Source organism: Lates calcarifer, linkage group LG21 (assembly GCF_001640805.2).
Source record: "Lates calcarifer isolate ASB-BC8 linkage group LG21, TLL_Latcal_v3, whole genome shotgun sequence".
Lineage (NCBI taxonomy): Eukaryota > Metazoa > Chordata > Actinopteri > Centropomidae > Lates > Lates calcarifer.
In genome coordinates this window covers 7,906,114-7,924,630 of record NC_066853.1, presented here as the reverse complement: position 1 = coordinate 7,924,630, position 18,517 = coordinate 7,906,114, and the positions used below count along the sequence as shown (strand labels likewise).

The 18,517-nt window shown below is 38.5% G+C and overlaps 3 protein-coding genes across 7 annotated transcripts in view; 1 reads left to right on the top strand and 2 right to left on the bottom strand.

Moving 5' to 3' along the window:
- porb (P450 (cytochrome) oxidoreductase b) overlaps positions 1-11,080 on the bottom strand; it is a 54,031-nt gene extending 42,951 nt beyond the window's left edge. Inside the window, exons 1-2 of one of the 2 annotated variants that reach the window (XM_051065429.1) lie at positions 10,923-11,080; positions 7,226-7,413 (exon numbers count right to left, since the gene is read on the bottom strand). In XM_051065429.1, coding sequence (XP_050921386.1) covers positions 7,226-7,413; positions 10,923-10,964 — 230 coding nt within the window. In that variant the 5' untranslated portion in view covers positions 10,965-11,080. The remainder of the gene's footprint in view (positions 1-7,225; positions 7,414-10,922) is intronic. The other variant, XM_051065430.1, reaches the window with a different exon arrangement.
- A 1,060-nt stretch (positions 11,081-12,140) lies between these two features.
- Positions 12,141-15,362, bottom strand: LOC108889800 (ion channel TACAN-like). Its single transcript, XM_018686433.2, has 12 exons — positions 15,142-15,362; positions 14,731-14,849; positions 14,531-14,647; positions 14,358-14,417; positions 14,082-14,177; positions 13,879-13,968; positions 13,584-13,649; positions 13,402-13,463; positions 13,200-13,292; positions 13,000-13,064; positions 12,667-12,735; positions 12,141-12,453 (listed from the first exon to the last, which is right to left on the bottom strand). Exons 1-12 carry the CDS (start codon positions 15,208-15,210, stop codon positions 12,340-12,342), a joined length of 1,020 nt encoding a protein of 339 aa, XP_018541949.1. The 5' UTR covers positions 15,211-15,362; the 3' UTR covers positions 12,141-12,339.
- A 968-nt stretch (positions 15,363-16,330) lies between these two features.
- LOC108889801 (lysophospholipase D GDPD1) overlaps positions 16,331-18,517 on the top strand; it is a 48,102-nt gene continuing 45,915 nt past the window's right edge. For 2 of the 4 annotated variants that reach the window (XM_051065433.1, XM_018686434.2), the window contains exons 1-4: positions 16,331-16,531; positions 17,381-17,530; positions 17,610-17,652; positions 18,074-18,209. In XM_051065433.1, the coding sequence (XP_050921390.1) occupies positions 17,395-17,530; positions 17,610-17,652; positions 18,074-18,209 (315 nt within the window). In that variant the 5' untranslated portion in view covers positions 16,331-16,531; positions 17,381-17,394. The remainder of the gene's footprint in view (positions 16,532-17,380; positions 17,531-17,609; positions 17,653-18,073; positions 18,210-18,517) is intronic. The other 2 variants (XM_051065435.1, XM_051065434.1) reach the window with 2 other exon arrangements.

Below are 18,517 nucleotides of genomic sequence, written 5' to 3'. Positions count from 1 at the left end.
TAAATAAACACACAGACACATTTTGTTCTTTAACATGACACTGATTAAAAACAAGCTGTAAGATAAATCTTATTTAAAGCTTGTGAGTTATTTTGCCTTTTGACTAGCAGTCAGAAAACACTTAAGCAAGCACCTGTTGTAGCCTAAAGTTCAATTATTTGTTCGATATAAATTTAGAGCTGCATTCAGAGACATAAGGACTTTTTTGGAGAGTTCTGAGCTGAGCATAATTTAAAATACAGGTCAGTTTTCTAGCTGAATTTACAGACATTACTGATGTAAACAAACCTTTAACAGCATTAGGAAACATTAAAAACATTTTAAGCATGAAATAAAAATCTGCATATTAATTAAATGACCTTATATAAATGACCTTATATTGATAGCAACCACATTACAGTGCGGTATAAATCATTTATTAAATGCTTATACAAGGTGTAGCTATTAAATAATGAGTGGCGTCATATAAGTCGAAACAGCATTAGTCTCATTATTCAAGCCACACCTCATACTGTGTATAAAGCTAAATAAGGGGGTTAAAGTAAAGTGTTACCAACAGTAATAACTTAACATTTATGATGTTATACTGTGTTTCGACTTGCAGTGGTGAGATGAGTCTTTTGCTTACATTTAGATCACTGATTGTACTACTTGAAGTTCAGAGTCAGATGAAGGAATAAAAATGATTAAGCTAATTCAAACAGCAAAGGAGAAAGTGGAGTAGTGACTCATCGAACTGTGGTAACAGGTAATACTGTGGCATGTGAGGTAAACATGGTTCAACAGGTTCAACTATGACAGTCACATGATTAAACTGATCAGACTTGAAAGTTGTGCTGGCCAAATTTATGAACTTCTACTTAAAAGAATATGAAAAAGTAAAAACATATTTCAATAAAATCATGTTATTGGTTTCAGTCATATTGCCCAGTCTTACAACAACAGCATGACATGGACAGATTTTTAAATGATCAGCATTCTTACAACAACAGGGAGAAGCAGAGCAGTGACTCAGCAGCAACACAAGCATTAGTCACACTAACCGTGTGTACAAGCACGTACTGAGCACAAGAATATATTACACAGTTTTTCGTATATTTGAGAGGGAAGTGGCAGATTCATAATCATTACAGCCTACACCTCATGGTAATTTAAAAGCTTTAATCAGATTTATCAAGGAAGTAATTAATGGATGGGAACAGATCAAAACAACATGTGCGAACACAGTGTCAGTAAAAAAGGTACACAGGAAGCAAAACCTATTATTGAGCCAAATAAAGGCAATGCCGCTTTATTCAGCATCAAAGCTCTGAGTGGACAGCTGCAATCCTGTCTGCGCTGAATTTGGAATAAAAGGGGACAAATAGTAATGTGAGAAGAATATATTGTCAGATTTTCTGTATCCAGGAGCTCAACTGTAGGACAGCTCTTAAAGCGGAGTGAAACTGAGAAAGCATATTCATTTGCCATACAATAAATTTAAAGGATAAATCTGGTATTTTTAAAGTTGGGCCTTATTTTTCCATGTTTTTAGGTGTGAATGATTGATAGGGACAAAAGTTTTTGGAATCAGTGCAATACTGAGAAAGAACAGATTACCCTGCAACTGCAAAGGGCTGCTGTAATGTAAAATGGTGCAATTGTCCCACCCACCTAAGTGCTCATTTTTCCCCATTAACAGGCTTAGATTGTATTTTTAAGTGTCAACATCATGGATAGGATTCCTACAGAGACAGGTCTTTTTATGAAAGAGTAAGATCCTTTTTGTTCAACCAGAAACATTGTTATATATTGCTACCAGACTCCATTGACAAAAACACTAATTTTAACTTGTGGGACATGGGAGCTGCTGGAAGACCGCTGCCTCATTCTGTAGGTTTATTTGTGTTACTGTGCGGTACTACTCATGCTAAGGTTCTGAATACTCCTTCAATGTCGGAAAGTCACATAATAACACAAAAAACACACTGATTGAGCAGCAGTACTCCAGCAACTCCTGTGTTCTGCAAGGTAAAATTTGTGTTTTTGTCAGTGGAGTCTGGTAGCTATATACAGCGATGTCTCTGGTATCTGGAGTTATCCTATAACTGTTCCTCATCAGCTGAAGTATGAAGATATGATTTACTGAAGACATCTGATTCCACTTTGTCTCTAACACATTTAGTCAAACAATTTACAAGCTAAGAGGCAGAGTGCGGAGCGCAGGCATGTGGGATTGATGCCCAGTACACCATAAAAACAGCCCCCGCTATGGTTCATACAGATTGCACTCCGAAGCAAAGTGTAAATTCCTGATAGAAATAAAATTAAAAAAAAAAAAACAAGCTTTTGCTCCCAGGCTGAAGCTTTCACAAGATTCGTCTGAACAGTTATCAGCTCTGACCGTCTGCCTCACCCCTCACTGGCCCCAGGGCCACTCAACAGGGACGACTCTTTTAGTACATCACTGGACAACAGCCAGGTCACCAGGGTTTAAAATCTATGCAGTGTCAAAAACACTGACAACAAATGCAAATATCTTGAGCATATGTAGAACTAAACATTTAAACTAATAGTCAGTAATATTCTGACATTTTGCGACAGGCATCGATTGTATTCTAATAAGTGAGATTTATTCAACCTCCCATTTCCCATGTCAATAAATTGAATTAAAGTTTTATTTTTTATTTCTAATCTGAGTAGAATATGAACTTTCAATGGAAAGAATATACGGGAAAAAAAAAAACATATGGACTAAAACTGAATAGTTGATGACAAACTCACGAGCATTATGGAAATATTAGTTATGGCCTGAAACTGACCAACATTAAATAAAGCAGATGAAATTTAATTTGTAAATTATAGGTTTTTAATGTTGCCATTTCTAAAACAGGAATAAAATAATCTGCTAAAACAACCAGTTAACAACTAACATTAGGGGTCATGAAAGCACTTAAAGGTGCTATATGTACCTTTTATAGCTACATAGCCAGTGTTAGCATTAATAGTTGTTATTTACCAGTCCAGAAGAAATGTTGCCAGTTTATCATCAAACTTCATTCATCTGCTTGCCAAGAGCTGACTCCATCGACATGAGCTTCAGCTGTTGTTGCATTGCGCGGACTCTCTGGTGACTCACTATATTAGTATTATAAGATGGGATGTAACAGGGCTAGCTGGTTAGCATGCTAGCTTCAGAAGAAGAAAAGTGGCAGAAATAGAAGCAAACCCAGAGTTAACACCGTGTTTCTTTCCACAGCTGGAGTCAGCTCTTGGCGAGTAAAAGAATGAAGTTTGATGATGAACTTGAGATGTTTCTGCTACACTGGTAAGAAAACATAACTAACGCAGGCTATGTAGCGATAGCAAAAACTTACAGCACCTTTAAAGGCAGGGTATCCTGTGAGTTTGCAGCATACTACTATAACATCTTTTCCTTTCTAAAATGGGTTGAGGCCCACATAAAAACAAACTCAAGTCTTCTGGCATTAAGTCACTGAACAACCTACAGTTCAGTACAAACAGTTCAGAGCTCATCATCTGTATATACTGTCAAAATGGACTTTCCATTCATTCATCCATACAGGAACTAAACCTTTTCAAACAACCACACTGAGTCAGTTCAGTCCTCCACTGAAACACAGGCCCATTCAGTAGTGAGGTGATCTTATGATACTACAATCAGTGACACATTTTTCCCATTTTGTGACCTGACACCAAAGAAATGGAAATCAAACCTCATGCCATGTTTGTTTATGGAGCAAAATTAAACAAGGCTGTACAATGTGATGGCCAGTGAGGTTAATGACTGAGCTTGTGGAAAAAGAGAGGGAAAAAAGAGAAGAGACAATAATTTAATTGTGTTTGCGGTCAAACAGATTTTATCACCATCTCTTACATAACCTACAGGGAACATTTAATGGTTTTTAAAACCACAACCCTCCCAGTGTGTGATAGAAACTACACTTTGTGTGTAGATAGCCACCAGTTTGACACTTTTACAATTACTAGTAAGGTGTCATTCAAAAAGTTAAAACTCCCAAAGTGATCTATGGTTTTAAATTCAAACAGCGGATTAAACAATAGCTGGTGGCAAATGCATAAGACAACTCAAAACAAGCATCATAAAAAAAATTCTTACTATACCTTACTGAGCAGTAAATCAAACACTTTACTGACCTCTCAGTAGCATCTCTCCCGTCCTCTGGCAGGGAGAAGACACAGCCCATGGCACGCAGCCCTGTAGCTCACCACTGCCTCTAGCACCACTGGCTAGGCCACACCGGGAACCGCCACGCTCAAAATCAAAAGCAGGACGTCAACAAACCACAACCACAGGATGGAAAAAATAAAACCAGTCCAGATAGGCAGCCGGACACTCGCAGGTTTGAAAGAGCTGCCTGCCTTCACCTCAGAGACCCAACGCGATCTGAACTCTGCCTCTTCCTGTGCTGCTCTCTGAAACCAGCAGCGTCTGTTCTCCACACACACATATACACACACACACAACACAGTACAGCACATCAGCCTACAAGCCTGTGAGTGTCTGGCAACCGCTGAGGACACAATGGTGGGAAACTGACTTTCCCATAAATGTAGCCGAGCTGCAGACCCACACTTTTGACTCACACAAACACACACTGAAACACTCTCAGGCTGAAAATGCCCTTCCTCCTCATCCCCGCCCCTTTCCCTCTCCGGTCTGAAAGGTGTTCGGAACGAAAAAGTCTACAATATCCATTCTGAGAATTTGGCTAATTATCAGAGTAACTCCTCGGTGGACCATTGAAGGGGGGGAGAGAGCTGTGAATGGTCTTTTTTTTTCTGAAGTATCCCCGCCCCCATCTCACTGGAGGAGAGAGGGGAATGTCATTGCTATGGCAACCTCATTTATCATAAAAGGATTGCATTTGTGACATGGCCCTACTCCAATGGCAGAGCAGCTCAGCCCGCACACACACACACACACACACTAAAAAGAAAAACAGGGGAGTAGGGAAAGAAGAATTTAAAAAAAAGTAACTCAGGGCAAAAGAAAGGGTTGCTTGTCTTTTGCCTCCAACTTTCCACCTTTGGAGAGGACTCACAAAAGGAGCTTGGCTCGCCCTCCTCGTTTGTTCTCCAGGGAACTTTCAAATGGGTTCAGGGCCAAAAACAAAAGCACAGGAAAGACATGGAAGACTACGCCCCTTCATAACAGTTAGGTAATCGCTGCTCCCTTTAAGGGGAGGGGAGACCAGCTCGGTGCTTGTGTTGCGCTATGTTCCCTTCCTGTATTCCCGCCCTCCACAGATACACACTCTTCCCAAAGTAAAACATGTTCACCAGGGCCCCCCCCCTTTTTTAGCCAACCTCCCATTTTCACACAAATGGTCAGGATCTCCCTCGCTCAGCCTCCCAACACTGTCTCCATTCACACAACCTAACGTAAGACCTCAGCCGTGGCTGCTGCTGCTGCTGCTGCTGCTGGCCCGTGGCTTTACTCTGGTGACCAAAGAAATTGTGTTGTGGTTGGGGAGGGACTAGAAATGTGACCAGTGGAAGGAGAGTCCACTGAAATCAAGCCAAGCCTCCATCGCTCCACTGATAAGTGATGAGGGGAGGGAACAGAAGAGGGAAGAGAGAAAGAGGCAGTCACTTAGAGAGAGATCAGATAAGTTTGTGGGAGAGAGGAGAAAGACTGCGTGAAAGAGGAGGGGGGAGAGACAACAAAGGTCGCTGCTAGTGGAACATTTACAAGAGCTTTAGGCCATGCACTCTCTCACACTTACTTCAAGGCCAATTTAGTGATAGCTTGTACACCGATTTTGATGACACAGTCTAAACGAGGGAAAACATTTGTTCTCTAACTATGTAAGAAGACACAAGCAGATCACAGGAGAAACACACTTCTATCCTGAAGTATAAGTAATGTCCAATAACAAAAGCATATTTAAGTGCAGAGGAATAGTCACTTAATCGATTATTTGACAGATAATTTGACCATCAAAATAGTTGCTGGTTAATTTTCAAGCAGCAATGCAAAACATTTTGATGAGTCAAGTCTCTCTAATGTGAGGATTTTCTGTCTCTTTGTTGGAAACTAAATATATCTGGGTTTTGAACAGCTGGACAGGCAAAATGAGACATCTGGAGACATCATCTTGGACTTTGGGAATCATAAATGGCATCTTTTTTTAAAGATAAAATGATTCACCAGATAATCAAGACACTTACTGTCAGACTGATCAATCAATCAATGAAAATAATAGTTCATTGCAGCCCTGAAAAAAACATTAATTAAAAAAGAAGCCTGTAACTCAGACACCCACTGAACAAGTTCAATGAAAATATCCCTTCCAGCTACAGAACATCATGTCGTCTGTAATCGGTACAGTTTTAATGCTTTCTACACAAACTACAGTATGTCTGAGAAAAAGCAGTTACTTCATGTCAGAGGAGAAACAGAATCTGGCTATAGAAGATCTTATTTCATTTTAAATAAAATGACAAAACACACACATCTCGTGCATTTTAAACACCTATTACGAACAATAAAGGCCTGAAATCAAAACCATCCCCTGGTGTATACACACACACAGATCACAAGTGTAACTGAGAGTTTGGTCCAACAAAAGAGTTCAAGCCATTTCTTCCTGGTTAAGATGCTACAGAGCTGCGATCAGGGGGGTTAATGTGACTAGCAAAAACTATAGATATCACACCCTGTTATGGGATAACAGGGTGCTAGGACCCAACATTATAAAGACCCATGATCCCTGAGAGCAAACTTTGGACCCACCATTGTCAAGCTATGCTGTTTAAGTATGCATCCACATGCGTGTGCATTGTTTACAATATGGCCATCTTACAAGCAATGATAATTTTATGAGCATAAGCTGCACAGATAAAAGTAATGATACAACAAAATGCAAAAACTTCATGAAAAAAAATGCACGAATGAGGCTTGTAATTTAAAGTGTAAAACAGTCAACGCACAACTTTTGCATGGGAAGATATGAGAATATTTACTAATAAGATACTAATAAGAATTACAAATTACATTGTCATTTTTAATGGCAGTCAAATCTATTTTTTAATTTAAGACTAAAAGTAAAATCTGCCCCTCAAAAATATAGAATAAATGAGTCTCATATGTCACAGCAGACATTTTCTGCTCCTAAAGATGCAGTCAGATCTCAGTTGGAACCCAGTAACACTACAAAAGCTAAACTAAAACCTCAGGTTGACCCTGATGGATACTCACGGTGTGTCAAGCTTCTTGAACTCGGGGATGGGCTCAGGCTTCTTGCGGGACATGAACCAATAAATGAGAAGGCCGACTATTAGTGAAAAGAGGAAGATGTCCAGGTTGCTGAAAAGAGGCTCCTCTTCGTCCGCCATGGGCTCAGTGTGTGTGGTGGTCTCAGGGTCCATGTCTGCCACGTTGACACTCTACATGGGGACGGTAAGAGCACGGCTGTTAGAGCAGTGAAAAAGTAAACAAACACTTAAATAATGCTAAAACCATTTGCAGGTATGTACCAAAATATATATAAAATAATTCTCTCTTTTCTTGAATCATTACACCTCTAATATACAGTATGAACAGAAACTAATAAATATTATGTTGAGTAAAATGGTTGTTGTTTACAGTATAAACATTAAGTTATGGAATATGTACAGTGCAAATATGTTTGAATCAGTTTTGACTTAGTGCACGTTTGTTATTTTTGTAACCATTCTGCCAACTGAAAGATTAACCAAAACCACATTTATCTTTAAAGATAATTATTTATTGTACTTCCACAGTTTGGAGTATCAATGTCCCTGACTGCCTTCCTTATACTCACTACAGTCTGTTTTACCTAATTTGTGATGAATGGGTTTAATATGAGCTGGAGCGACAGCTGCAATAAGTTTCATGTCTACAGCCTCAGTTAAAAAAAAAAGAATCCAGCTGAACATAACTGGGGACTCTGGCATAAAACTGGTTAAGTCACTGTGGAGAACAATATGATTGCTAACATATGTGAACACTATTCTACGTTATACCATACAATGACAGCTTTTGTACATGTTTTACTGGATGATTGGCTCATCACTCAGCTCAACCTTCTGTAACATTTAACCCACTGCTGTCTATACAGGAGGAATTTCTTGTCATACATCAGCAACAGCAGCTCTTTTCACACTGAGCCAGAGAGGACTTCATGTTCTCGGCTCTCAGGTTACAATTTACTTCGAGGAGTGAAAACAATGAGATCCAATTCTCTCCTGATCCTGCGAGCTGGCTAGAGTACAGTCTGACAAACATAATTTTTCTAAGCTATGAGCACAGTCACTCAACAAAGCGCCCGCTCGTTCACCTCAACACTGCTGACTCACTGATCTTAGGCAAACCACTTCAGCTACCAGGTACAGAGGTAACTATGTGCCAGTCCCTGAAGGTACAGAAGTCAAGATGACTCCATGTCCTGTAATCCTATTGGATCAAAAATCTGACATAGACAAAAACTTACTCCAGTTATTCCTAAATAAAATATTTCAATGATATTTTCACAAATCAGCACGTGAGCATGCAACCATCTTGTATTCTTTTTACATTGTAGTTGGTATTGCTGTTGAACTGCACTGTGTCATAAAGAGAAGTGTTTCTATTATTTTGTCCGCCCCAACAATGAGGGTCGGCTGATTAACAGAAACAATTCAGCTCTGCAGCACCAGTCTGCATTAGTTTTAGCTAGGTGTACCTAATAAACTGGCAACTGAGCTAATATGAGCCAATGTATCACTGTAGCCAATTTAAATTGTTAAATGTTAAATTTTAAATATTACGAGGGATAGGTATTAGGTGCTATAATAAAATGATTGAGTCCACCTTCAGGAAGGATATTAAACTATTATAAATGTTGTTTTTTTCTCCCTTGTTTGTTTTTTTCATCTTGCCCCTACTAGATAATGGACAGTCCACAGACAAACAGGGCAAGAGGGACAGAGGGTATGACCTACAACAAGGGTCCCTAGCTGGAATTGAAAAGGGATCATAGTAGTTACAAGGCACGTGTCTCTAAAACAGTTTTAGAGAGGTGACCTTTCAGAGGCTGTAGTTTGCAGCGCAGTCAAATTGGGTTACATTATACTTAGAGGCATATTTTGTTCACCCTATTTATAGGTAATGGTCACAAACTATCATTGTCTCCTGTCTGTTGCTAAGTGATATCCCAGCAGGATCAATTAGCAGCTCAGACTGAAAACATGAGTACTTCCTGTCTCAAGTTCACAGTGCGTGACGTTAGTTAGCAGCTTGGTAGTAACAGGAAAACACTAACTGAACTACACAGCAGCACAGACAATGTCTACTGGTTATTTAAGTAATTCAATTTTTTTACACACATTTCTTCCTTCACACACAATCTCCCTGTCAAAGACATGAGATGAGGGAAAAGTCTACATTTGAAAATTGTTCAACAACCAGTCTGATAAATGATTCACCATTCTGCTTATTTTTAAGCCCAAATGCCAAATAATCTCTGGTTCTAGCTTCTTGAAAGTGAGGATTTGCTGTTTTTTTATTTCATAATATAGCATAGCAAATGTGCAATATTCTCTATAGACTTAACTTTAAACTTTACAATATAAAATATTTGTAATGACAAACTGTTATGTGCAATATTTTGGACTATTTTAGCTAAATCAGTTGCTGGAGTCGAGTTTGTATTTCTGTTGTGTATAATACTAAATAATAATAATAATAATAATAATAATAATAATAATAATAATAATAATAATATAGTACTTGGAATACTTATTTTTCTATTACAAACACTCATTATGATTTGTTGGCTGACTTCTCTCTCTCTTCTTTATGCCTGTTTTCGTCCTGTGACTTATCCTGTAATTTACATTGAGCAAAGCCCTTCAAGTCATTCATTCATTCATTCATGTGACAGTAAGCTGTTATTTACATAAAAATGACAAAGGAACCTGAATCTGACCATTTTGGGGATTTTGGATAAATTAAACAATCAATGTGAATACATCTCCCAGACCTGTGGGGAATTGTGGCAGGCATTTTCACTATTTTCTGATATTTTATAGAAAGTGTACTTTATGTCTTACCAGTGCGGCAACGGAAACAAAAGCTGACCAAAAAATAGTCTGCCTGTCCCAAACATCTCTGACACTGTGGACAAAGTTGTCCTGAAGGTCCAAGTATACGCCTACTGTGGACTAACATATGGTGTATTCAAAATCATGTGAGACTGTGGTTTAAAACCAGTTAAGCCAAATGAAAGACGCTTTCACAGCTGTTGTCACCAGGGTTTTAAATGATCAATGAAAAAGACATGGTCGGGGGTTTACTGCAGTTCATCCTAACTACTTCTGCTAAAAAGCAAATAGTTGTGTAACAGTCGAGACAGGGGCACCGGTTTCCAACAGCGTGCATGAAGCTCCAGACACCAGTCTGACTCGTTTTTCATGAAGTTAAGTGACACTTTATAAGATTTCCCTAGTGATAAAATAACTTGCGATGAGATAAAACCAGTAAATATGACAATTGGTAGCCAGCGGGAGTGGACTTAAGGGCCCTGGCTATTCCCTGGATCGTCACAACATTGGCTGAAAATATGATGCTATGAAAAAACGCAGACAACATCAGAGATGAAATTTTGTTGTCAAAAACAATAACATGTATAAATTTGATTTAAGTGTTTTAAACAACACGTGCTAAAGAAACGACGTGTCACAAAAAGATATAACAAGTTAGCCTCAGTTTGCGTAACACCGGAGTCAGCACTTTACTGAAGCTAATGTTTGACAAAAAGGCAGAGTATTTTCTCTCTATTTAAAGTTTCTAGTTTCAGAGTTAGTGTATTATCTCTGAGGAGGACGTCCCACAAACTGCCACAGACTAGAGGTCGATATAAATCAGTTAAAATGTGACATTGGAGCAGTCTTACCTTCGGCTCTCCTCTTCGTGTCAGGCTCACACTGCGCTCCATACGGAAGGAAACTTTACGCCATGTAGGATCAAACCAACTGCAGCCTGGCAGCGGGGGTGGACCCTTACACTTTCTCGCTTAGATAAAGCTTATTTGGGCATGTTTTCAGTGTTTAAGAACATCCAGAGATATATTTTTAAAGAAACAATTCTGCTGTAATGGGCTATTGGATTTAATCGTGGTTATTTTGAAGTTTTTTCAGACACGTGATTTCACTTGGGCCGGTCTAAAAAGGCCTTACCTAATGTCAATGTGCACATGTAACCTGTTATAATAAATAACTGTTGAGGTGCAGCAGGCTAAGGGTCATGGTTATGTAATCCAGCCAGCAGTGCAGACTCTGAGTATCCCTGACAGGCTGACATGCAGACTCATCAGACGTGTCCTCCTCAGCTCAGAGGCTGTTTATGTTCACAGCTCCAAGGCCACATGGTGTCCTTTTCAAAATTTCCCAAGAAATTAAGAAGTGGCAATGCCGTTTTGCGTTCAAAATCCTAACATTATACTCAAAGTAAAAAGGGCTTTATAGCAGTAAATGTTATTTTATATGACATTATTTGATTGTTAATAATTTATCGAACAGTGAATAAGCTGCATTTCACTGTTCCTTTCTTGAGGTGGAGCTAGTTTTAACTACTTTACAGAGTAGTTACGTGCAGTTTATCTGCAGCTGCTACTTAATGTAAAGGTTACCAGATAAATCTGAGTGAGATGATTAATAGGAGAGGAAAGAAGAAAAAAGTTTAAAGACAAACCTGTGAAGTTTTTTGCCTTGTGCTACATTCAAGACTTATTTAAGCAAAAGAATTTACAGCAAAATATACTTCAAATTCCAAAAAATAAAACTACGTATTTGGGATTGAGTACTTCTACATATTGTTAGCTTAACAGAGAGGATATGTTATAAAATGAGCTGCAGTTTATTCATTGCTGCAGGGAAACTCTAGTTTTCCACACCCAGTTTTAAATCAACCATATAAAACGGATACAAAAGAAATTTAAAAAAAGGCATGCACAGACAAGAAAAAAAAGATGGAGACATACCAACCAAACTGCTTCACAGAGGTTAGTGGGCCAGTAAATTACACATTTAATTAGAGGGTGCTTTTATTTACAGCTTGTCTTTTCATATGAGAGTTTTCCTATACATACAAAGATAAGAACACAGAGGCATTATAGAGCATAATTTGACCTTTAATGATGATTGATTAATCATGGTACATTATTTATATTTATATATCTACTGTACATCCTTTGTAAGAATAGTCTGTAGACTCATAATAACTAGCTGGTATAATGTTACTGATGAGCTTCCATTTGGATTGAGACATGTGAGACATCATTTTGTAGACATGCTTTATTTTCTCATTATGTATCACAGACTCTTTGGTTTCTGATTCCTGCTCTTAAGCTTCTGACGAACCACAGCAACAGTTGTGAAGAAATTTCCCATGAACAGAATGAGGAAGCAGAGACCACACATCAGGACCTGGTGTCACATGGAAAAAAGAGAAAAAATAAAACAAAACATGAGTAAGCATTATATCTTTGATTCACCAGTATGTGAATATGAGGGAAATGTGAATAGTTAACAAAAGCTCTGATGTTGATGATGGGAAGATAAACAGATACAATTAACATTTAACTCTCATTGATGCAGGAACAGGGTAGAATAGTACTTGAAGACTGTGAGAACACTGACCTGCCATTCTTTACAGTCTGGGAGCTGAGCCATTTTGAAGAGAGACAGACTATTGAAGAGCTGCCAGAACTACAGGACAAAACATGAGAGTTGAGGGTTTCTAATGATTACAAGTGAATGAATGAACAGTAATAATGTAATGCAAACAAACGAGGGAAAAGGTTTCACCCTCAAACATGCAGCGTAATACTCAGTGTAGAATGACATCAGCTGTTCTGTGTAACCCAGTCTGAACCGTGACAAAGCATGTTTTTTTAAAATGCAAACTAAGCAGTTACTTAGAGGAAGTTCCTCAGGTTTACTCATCATCTCATTGTCACAGACTGTACTCACATGGCCAAAAAAGAGGAAGGGCAAGAGAAATGTCAGCCCTTTCCACATCCACGACTGAAATCCCTCTGAAAACAGAAAAAAGCTCCCTCTCACATACATGACAGTTTCCAAATCCTAAGCATTTTATTGAAATATTGAGTTATGATAAGTTTGGCTAAGTGTGTACGTCATGCCCCTGATGCGTTCCAGTGTATCCTCACCCACGGTCAGATCCAAGTTGTGTCTTTCTCCCAGGGCTCGCAGTCTGTACAGACACCCACTCTGATAGTAGCACTGCAGACACTGAACAAAACCTGTGTGTCCCAGATGAAGGAAATCAGGCTTTGGTTTGATTTTTTTAAAAGGCTTGAACCATGACTGTTTTACACTGTTACACTGTTTTTTACTGTTTTTTGACCTTACTTTGATACAAGGAGTAGGCAAGGAACTGGTTCCTGAATATCTTGTACAGGTTCCCATCTGGCCTTAGGTGTGAAAGGGAGAAAAATGTGTGATTACAGCAGGAAAATGCAGATTAACTGATGTATTTTTCTCTTGTTTTCTTTCCTAATCTGTTATTTATGTTTTTATCTTCCTCTACTCACCATGTCAGCATCACACCAGACAAAAAAGCTGAGATGTAGTGATGAAAAACCCACCAACCTTTGATTCTATGATATAGGACACATATTTATTAGGCAATAAAATGTATGTTTTTAAGATGACTAGCTCAAGGAATACTTATAGTAAATAAGACAAAAAAAGAAGATGAACTGCTACAGTGACAATACATTTTTGCCCTTACTAGATTTTTACAATAAAGGAGTGAAAGGTTGGAGCACAGTATATAAATAAACTATGATCCTGAAAGAGCAGAATTAATAAAGTGGTAGAGCTGACCTGGAGCCATTAGTGATGAGGATACTCTCCCTGATAGTTAAGGTACAGTAGTACCACACCAGCTGGAAATTGAGGATTGCGTCAAGAAATCTAAAGTCAGGGACATCAGACAAGTGGTGGATTTTTATGTACAGCACATGAGGTGTCCGTACAATAAACTCAGAGGATGGAGCAGCTGTGATGTGTGATGTACTGATGCATACCTGTAGCTCACAAAGAAGTAGCATATGAAGGAGAACAGCAGCAGGACGACTGTGGAGCACAGCTTGAACTTCTCATATTCATCTTTGTAAGCAAATCTGACAGAGATGTGACACATTCAGGGCTTCATATACAGTACAAGGCCTTTCTCAACTAATGAAGAAGGAAGAAATTCATCAATGCTCTAAAAAGGAAAATGTTTAACTGAACAAATGTTACTATGCAGATAAAATGTGTATTTTCAGATTGAGTGTTAGCTTTAGTTTGTCATTGCTTACTTTGACTGCTTGCTGAAGAGAGTGACATTCACGTTCCCCAGGACCAGACTGAGATACAGCCTGAAATACAAAATTATCATATTAATGTCACCTCATTTAACTTAATGTAAGATGATTATTAATGTAATCAAATGACATCCGCATTCATTTTATCAGTAAAAAGAAGTCGTCACCCGTTTTTCTTTGGAAGAAAAGCTTCCATTTCAAAGAAAGCATTTGGTCGAGTCTTGACTTTCTCTTTTATCTCATCCATCTTCTTGGCATCTTCTTCTGACAGAGATTTGCTGCATCTGATGGATCATATAATAGTACAACATTAGTTTGTACCACTGGTACAATATGACATATTTACAGCCGTGGAGGGACCACTTACTTTTTGACTCGATGGGACAGCTCCTTTAGTCTTCTTTGCTGACGGGAAATGGAGGACGAGCAGTTGTTTTGTAGTTTGGAAATTTCATCCAGTTTCTGTAAATACATTCTGTGTGTGTCCTGGATGACATAGGAACATGGGGTTATATCAATAACCAAAGAAAATGTACATCAAGAGGAGCATTGCAACTTTCAAAAATGGAATATGATTGATTATAATCCGAAGCACAGCTGAGATATTTGACATCAAACTAAGCACTACTGATATATGGAAGTTTTATGGAAAGTTTAATTTCTAGACATTAACAACTCTTAATCATATACATTGAGTAACACAACAGTAAGCATAAGACTTGCACCTGCTTCCTGTGAACAGCCTGATACATTCAACTGATTTTGGTCCGTTTCTCACCTGAAGTTGTTGATATTCATCCTCCAGACATTTCCACTCCTCCAGAACGTCTGTAAAACCTTGAGGCATTTTGCCAGTACTTAAGCATTCATCTAATTTTACTGACAGCAAACTTCAAATAAAACCTACTGAGGACTAATTGTTTAACCAGCAAGAAATGACTTGCACATAACGCTATGTTGAAGAATTACTCTTCAGGGTGTGTATCACATCTCTATGGACGGTCTATTGCATAAAGTGAACTTTGACTGGTACAAATGTGCAACATTTTCACTTGGACATTGTTCTGTGGAAATCCTCTGGTTATCACATTGTTCACTTGTCACTCACAGAACTAAAAAGCAACAGGTTATTGTATAGTATGTTATATATAATACAAAGACTACAGGTATACATTTGTCAGGGTTCATCCAGTTCCTTGTTAGCTAGATGTTGCTTTTGTGAATATTTTGCCTTTCAGCATTTTTTCTTTGTCACTTACACAGCTGCAAATCAGCAACATCTGGTGGAGGAAATCAGTTACCTCAGCTCAGTGTACAAATGAGACTAGAGTCAAGAGGGAATATTCTGGCTTGCACACATGTGTGCATGACATATTGATGGTAACTTTTTTGTTTGTTTGTTTGTTTTTTAAAGATTCATTAGAATAGTTTAATATGAAAATGTTATGTGTTCTTTTTGATTATAAAATCTGCTTTGACTTACAGCAGCCAGTCAAAGCAGAGTCCTGACATTGTACAATTCACTTTAAATTAAACTTCATAAGATGTGAAAAAAATAAAAATAAAAATCAAATACATTTGCTGGCCAGAATCATGTCCTCAAATTAACATTTTAATGGCAGTTGGGGGCAGATGGATGCAGATTAAACAAACAAATATGACCAAAAGAGGACTCTTAATAAAACAAACAAGAGTTGTGACAAATATTGAAATGCAAATAAAACCTCACTGACTTCTCTGTCTTAAACCAAAAAACAGCCAAGACAGCACCAGTGTTCCTGTGTCTAAAACAATGACATGATTCCTGCATCTATTATTATTTAGTTCTATGCTACTATCTATCTATGATACTTTGCACATATTAATTATATTAATATTAATATTAATATTAATCAAGGTGTCGCTTTTATTCTGAAATATTCGAACGGAAGTGCCATTGTTGTTGCCTTTTGGGCAGCACAGGTTAGCGCATGCGCATCCATGTGACAGCGGCCGGTTGTATTTAGTCAGAGACAGCCGTGGCACCGATCAGAGGCCGATTCATCACCTTGTCTTCATCTACAGCAGCTTTCTGCACAGATTTCTGGACGTTGACTAAGTTATTCTGGGACTGCCAAGGTCAGTCAAGATAAACAGGCAAAGAAAACCAAAACATTTTGATGACAAAGGTAAGATTTCATCTTGTGAGTCAGACCCTAGCTCAGCTAACGTTAGCCTAATTTAGCCAGTACGCTAATGGCGTTATTGTCATTTCATAGTGGTTGTAACTGTGTGTTTGTTGGGGAGGAATTATGCTGTCAGTGTTTTATAAAATATTAGCTGAATATAAACAGCTTCTCCAGCTCTGATAACACGGGACATCAATGAGAAACTGAGCGGACGAAGTGACAGTGCGACAATAAAAGCTGAAATTTAATATCTTAAATATAACGATTATTTGCTTTTTAGTGTCAGTCTTTTCTGACAGAGCATAATTGTATAGTGGCACATTTAGTAGTGAAAGTTGGTGGGGAAATTACAGCACCTCTTCTATTGCTTAGGAGGCATAAACTTGTCTCATATATAACTTGCATGGTCTATTTGAGTTACTTGAATGTAATTTTGACAACAATACTATTTATAACCTTATAAGTAAATCATATTGAATTATTATTGAATTATATTGAAGCAGTAATGAAGTTTTAATTTGGCATCAGGAAACTGATTGGCATTTGATTAATCAATAATGACAGAAATAACTGTCAGTTGTAGCCTTGCTTTGGGGATTTAGCAGTTCGTCAGGCCATTAAAGAGCTTTAAGACTTTACTTTGTACTTATCATTTATAACATTTTATTCAGTAATGATTAAACAGTTGTAAAATATTTATTATTGGCAGCTCTGCTCTCACTGTTCCTGAAAGTTAGTTTTTTTTTTCAGACTCAATATTTCTCTGTCTAGACAAAGCCGACACAGCCTGTGAAATTGTTGAAATCCTGCTTCACCATAGACTTTAATGGGGTTGTGTTTGTTTTGCAGCAGACTGATAGGAGATGTGTGCTGCTGTGTATGTCCTGTCAACGGTAACGGGCTATGTGCTCACCTCTGCCCTGCTGCTGAAATGCCCAAATCTTTTGCACCGGAGGAAGCGAGAGACTTTCCTCAGCAGACACATCTCCCACCGCGGAGGTGAGTCAGAGGCATTCACAATAGTGCAGGTTTAAAGAAAACACTGTACCACACTTAGTATTTCCTTTTTGCATTGCAGGGGCAGGCGAAAACCTGGAAAACACCATGGCAGCTTTCAAGCAGTGAGTTGAGGCCTTAGTAATGATGACAAAGCTGCTTGTTTGATTCCCGCAGCATGTCTGTGTGAAACACAACTGGTGTCTGTGCTTATGATTGTGGTCAGTGTGTGTCAACTGAGCTCAGTGGTGTTCAGTTTGTGACCATTGTTTGTCTTTGTCTATTTAGCCACATGTCAACATACAGGCAGCCATGCTTTAGATCACTGGACATGTCAGAGGCTTAGATGAAACACTGATGTTATTTCTGATTGATTTATTAATGGAGTGTGAAGTGGTCTGGTTTATGATTTTGCTGAGTGTGTGTTTCATACTGTCACTGTTGGTTAACCTCAGCAACCATAGTGCCAAGATTAACGCTAAAAGTCAATGGAGTTTTCCAGGTATTGTGATAAATACAGTGTGTGCTGCGTGTTGGTTCATGCAGCGCTGTGGATCTCGGCACAGACATGCTGGAGCTGGACTGCCACCTGACAAAAGACGAACAGGTAGTGGTTTCACATGATGCCAACTTAAGGAGGGCCACTGGCATCAATGCCCAAATCTCCGATATGGCCTACGCTGTGAGTTGCTGCTCTGAAATGTGTCTTTAGTCATTCCATCTCCATATCTGACTGAGAAACAACTGCCCTTGTAATATTTAAAATCTCCTTGCAAGCTCAAGGTTAAAAGCCTGAAACTGGGAACTAGATTTGTGTAACTGAAGGAACAGCATTGATGGATCATGTGAGTTGATCAGGTGAGGTCCATACCAAGTCACCTGATTATGTCACATGATGACCTTTTGTGTGATCCAGCAGAAATTCTTGGTCAGTTGTTGCTCACTTACGATCTCTGTGCTTTTCTGTTATACACGTCTTTGCTGGTTTAC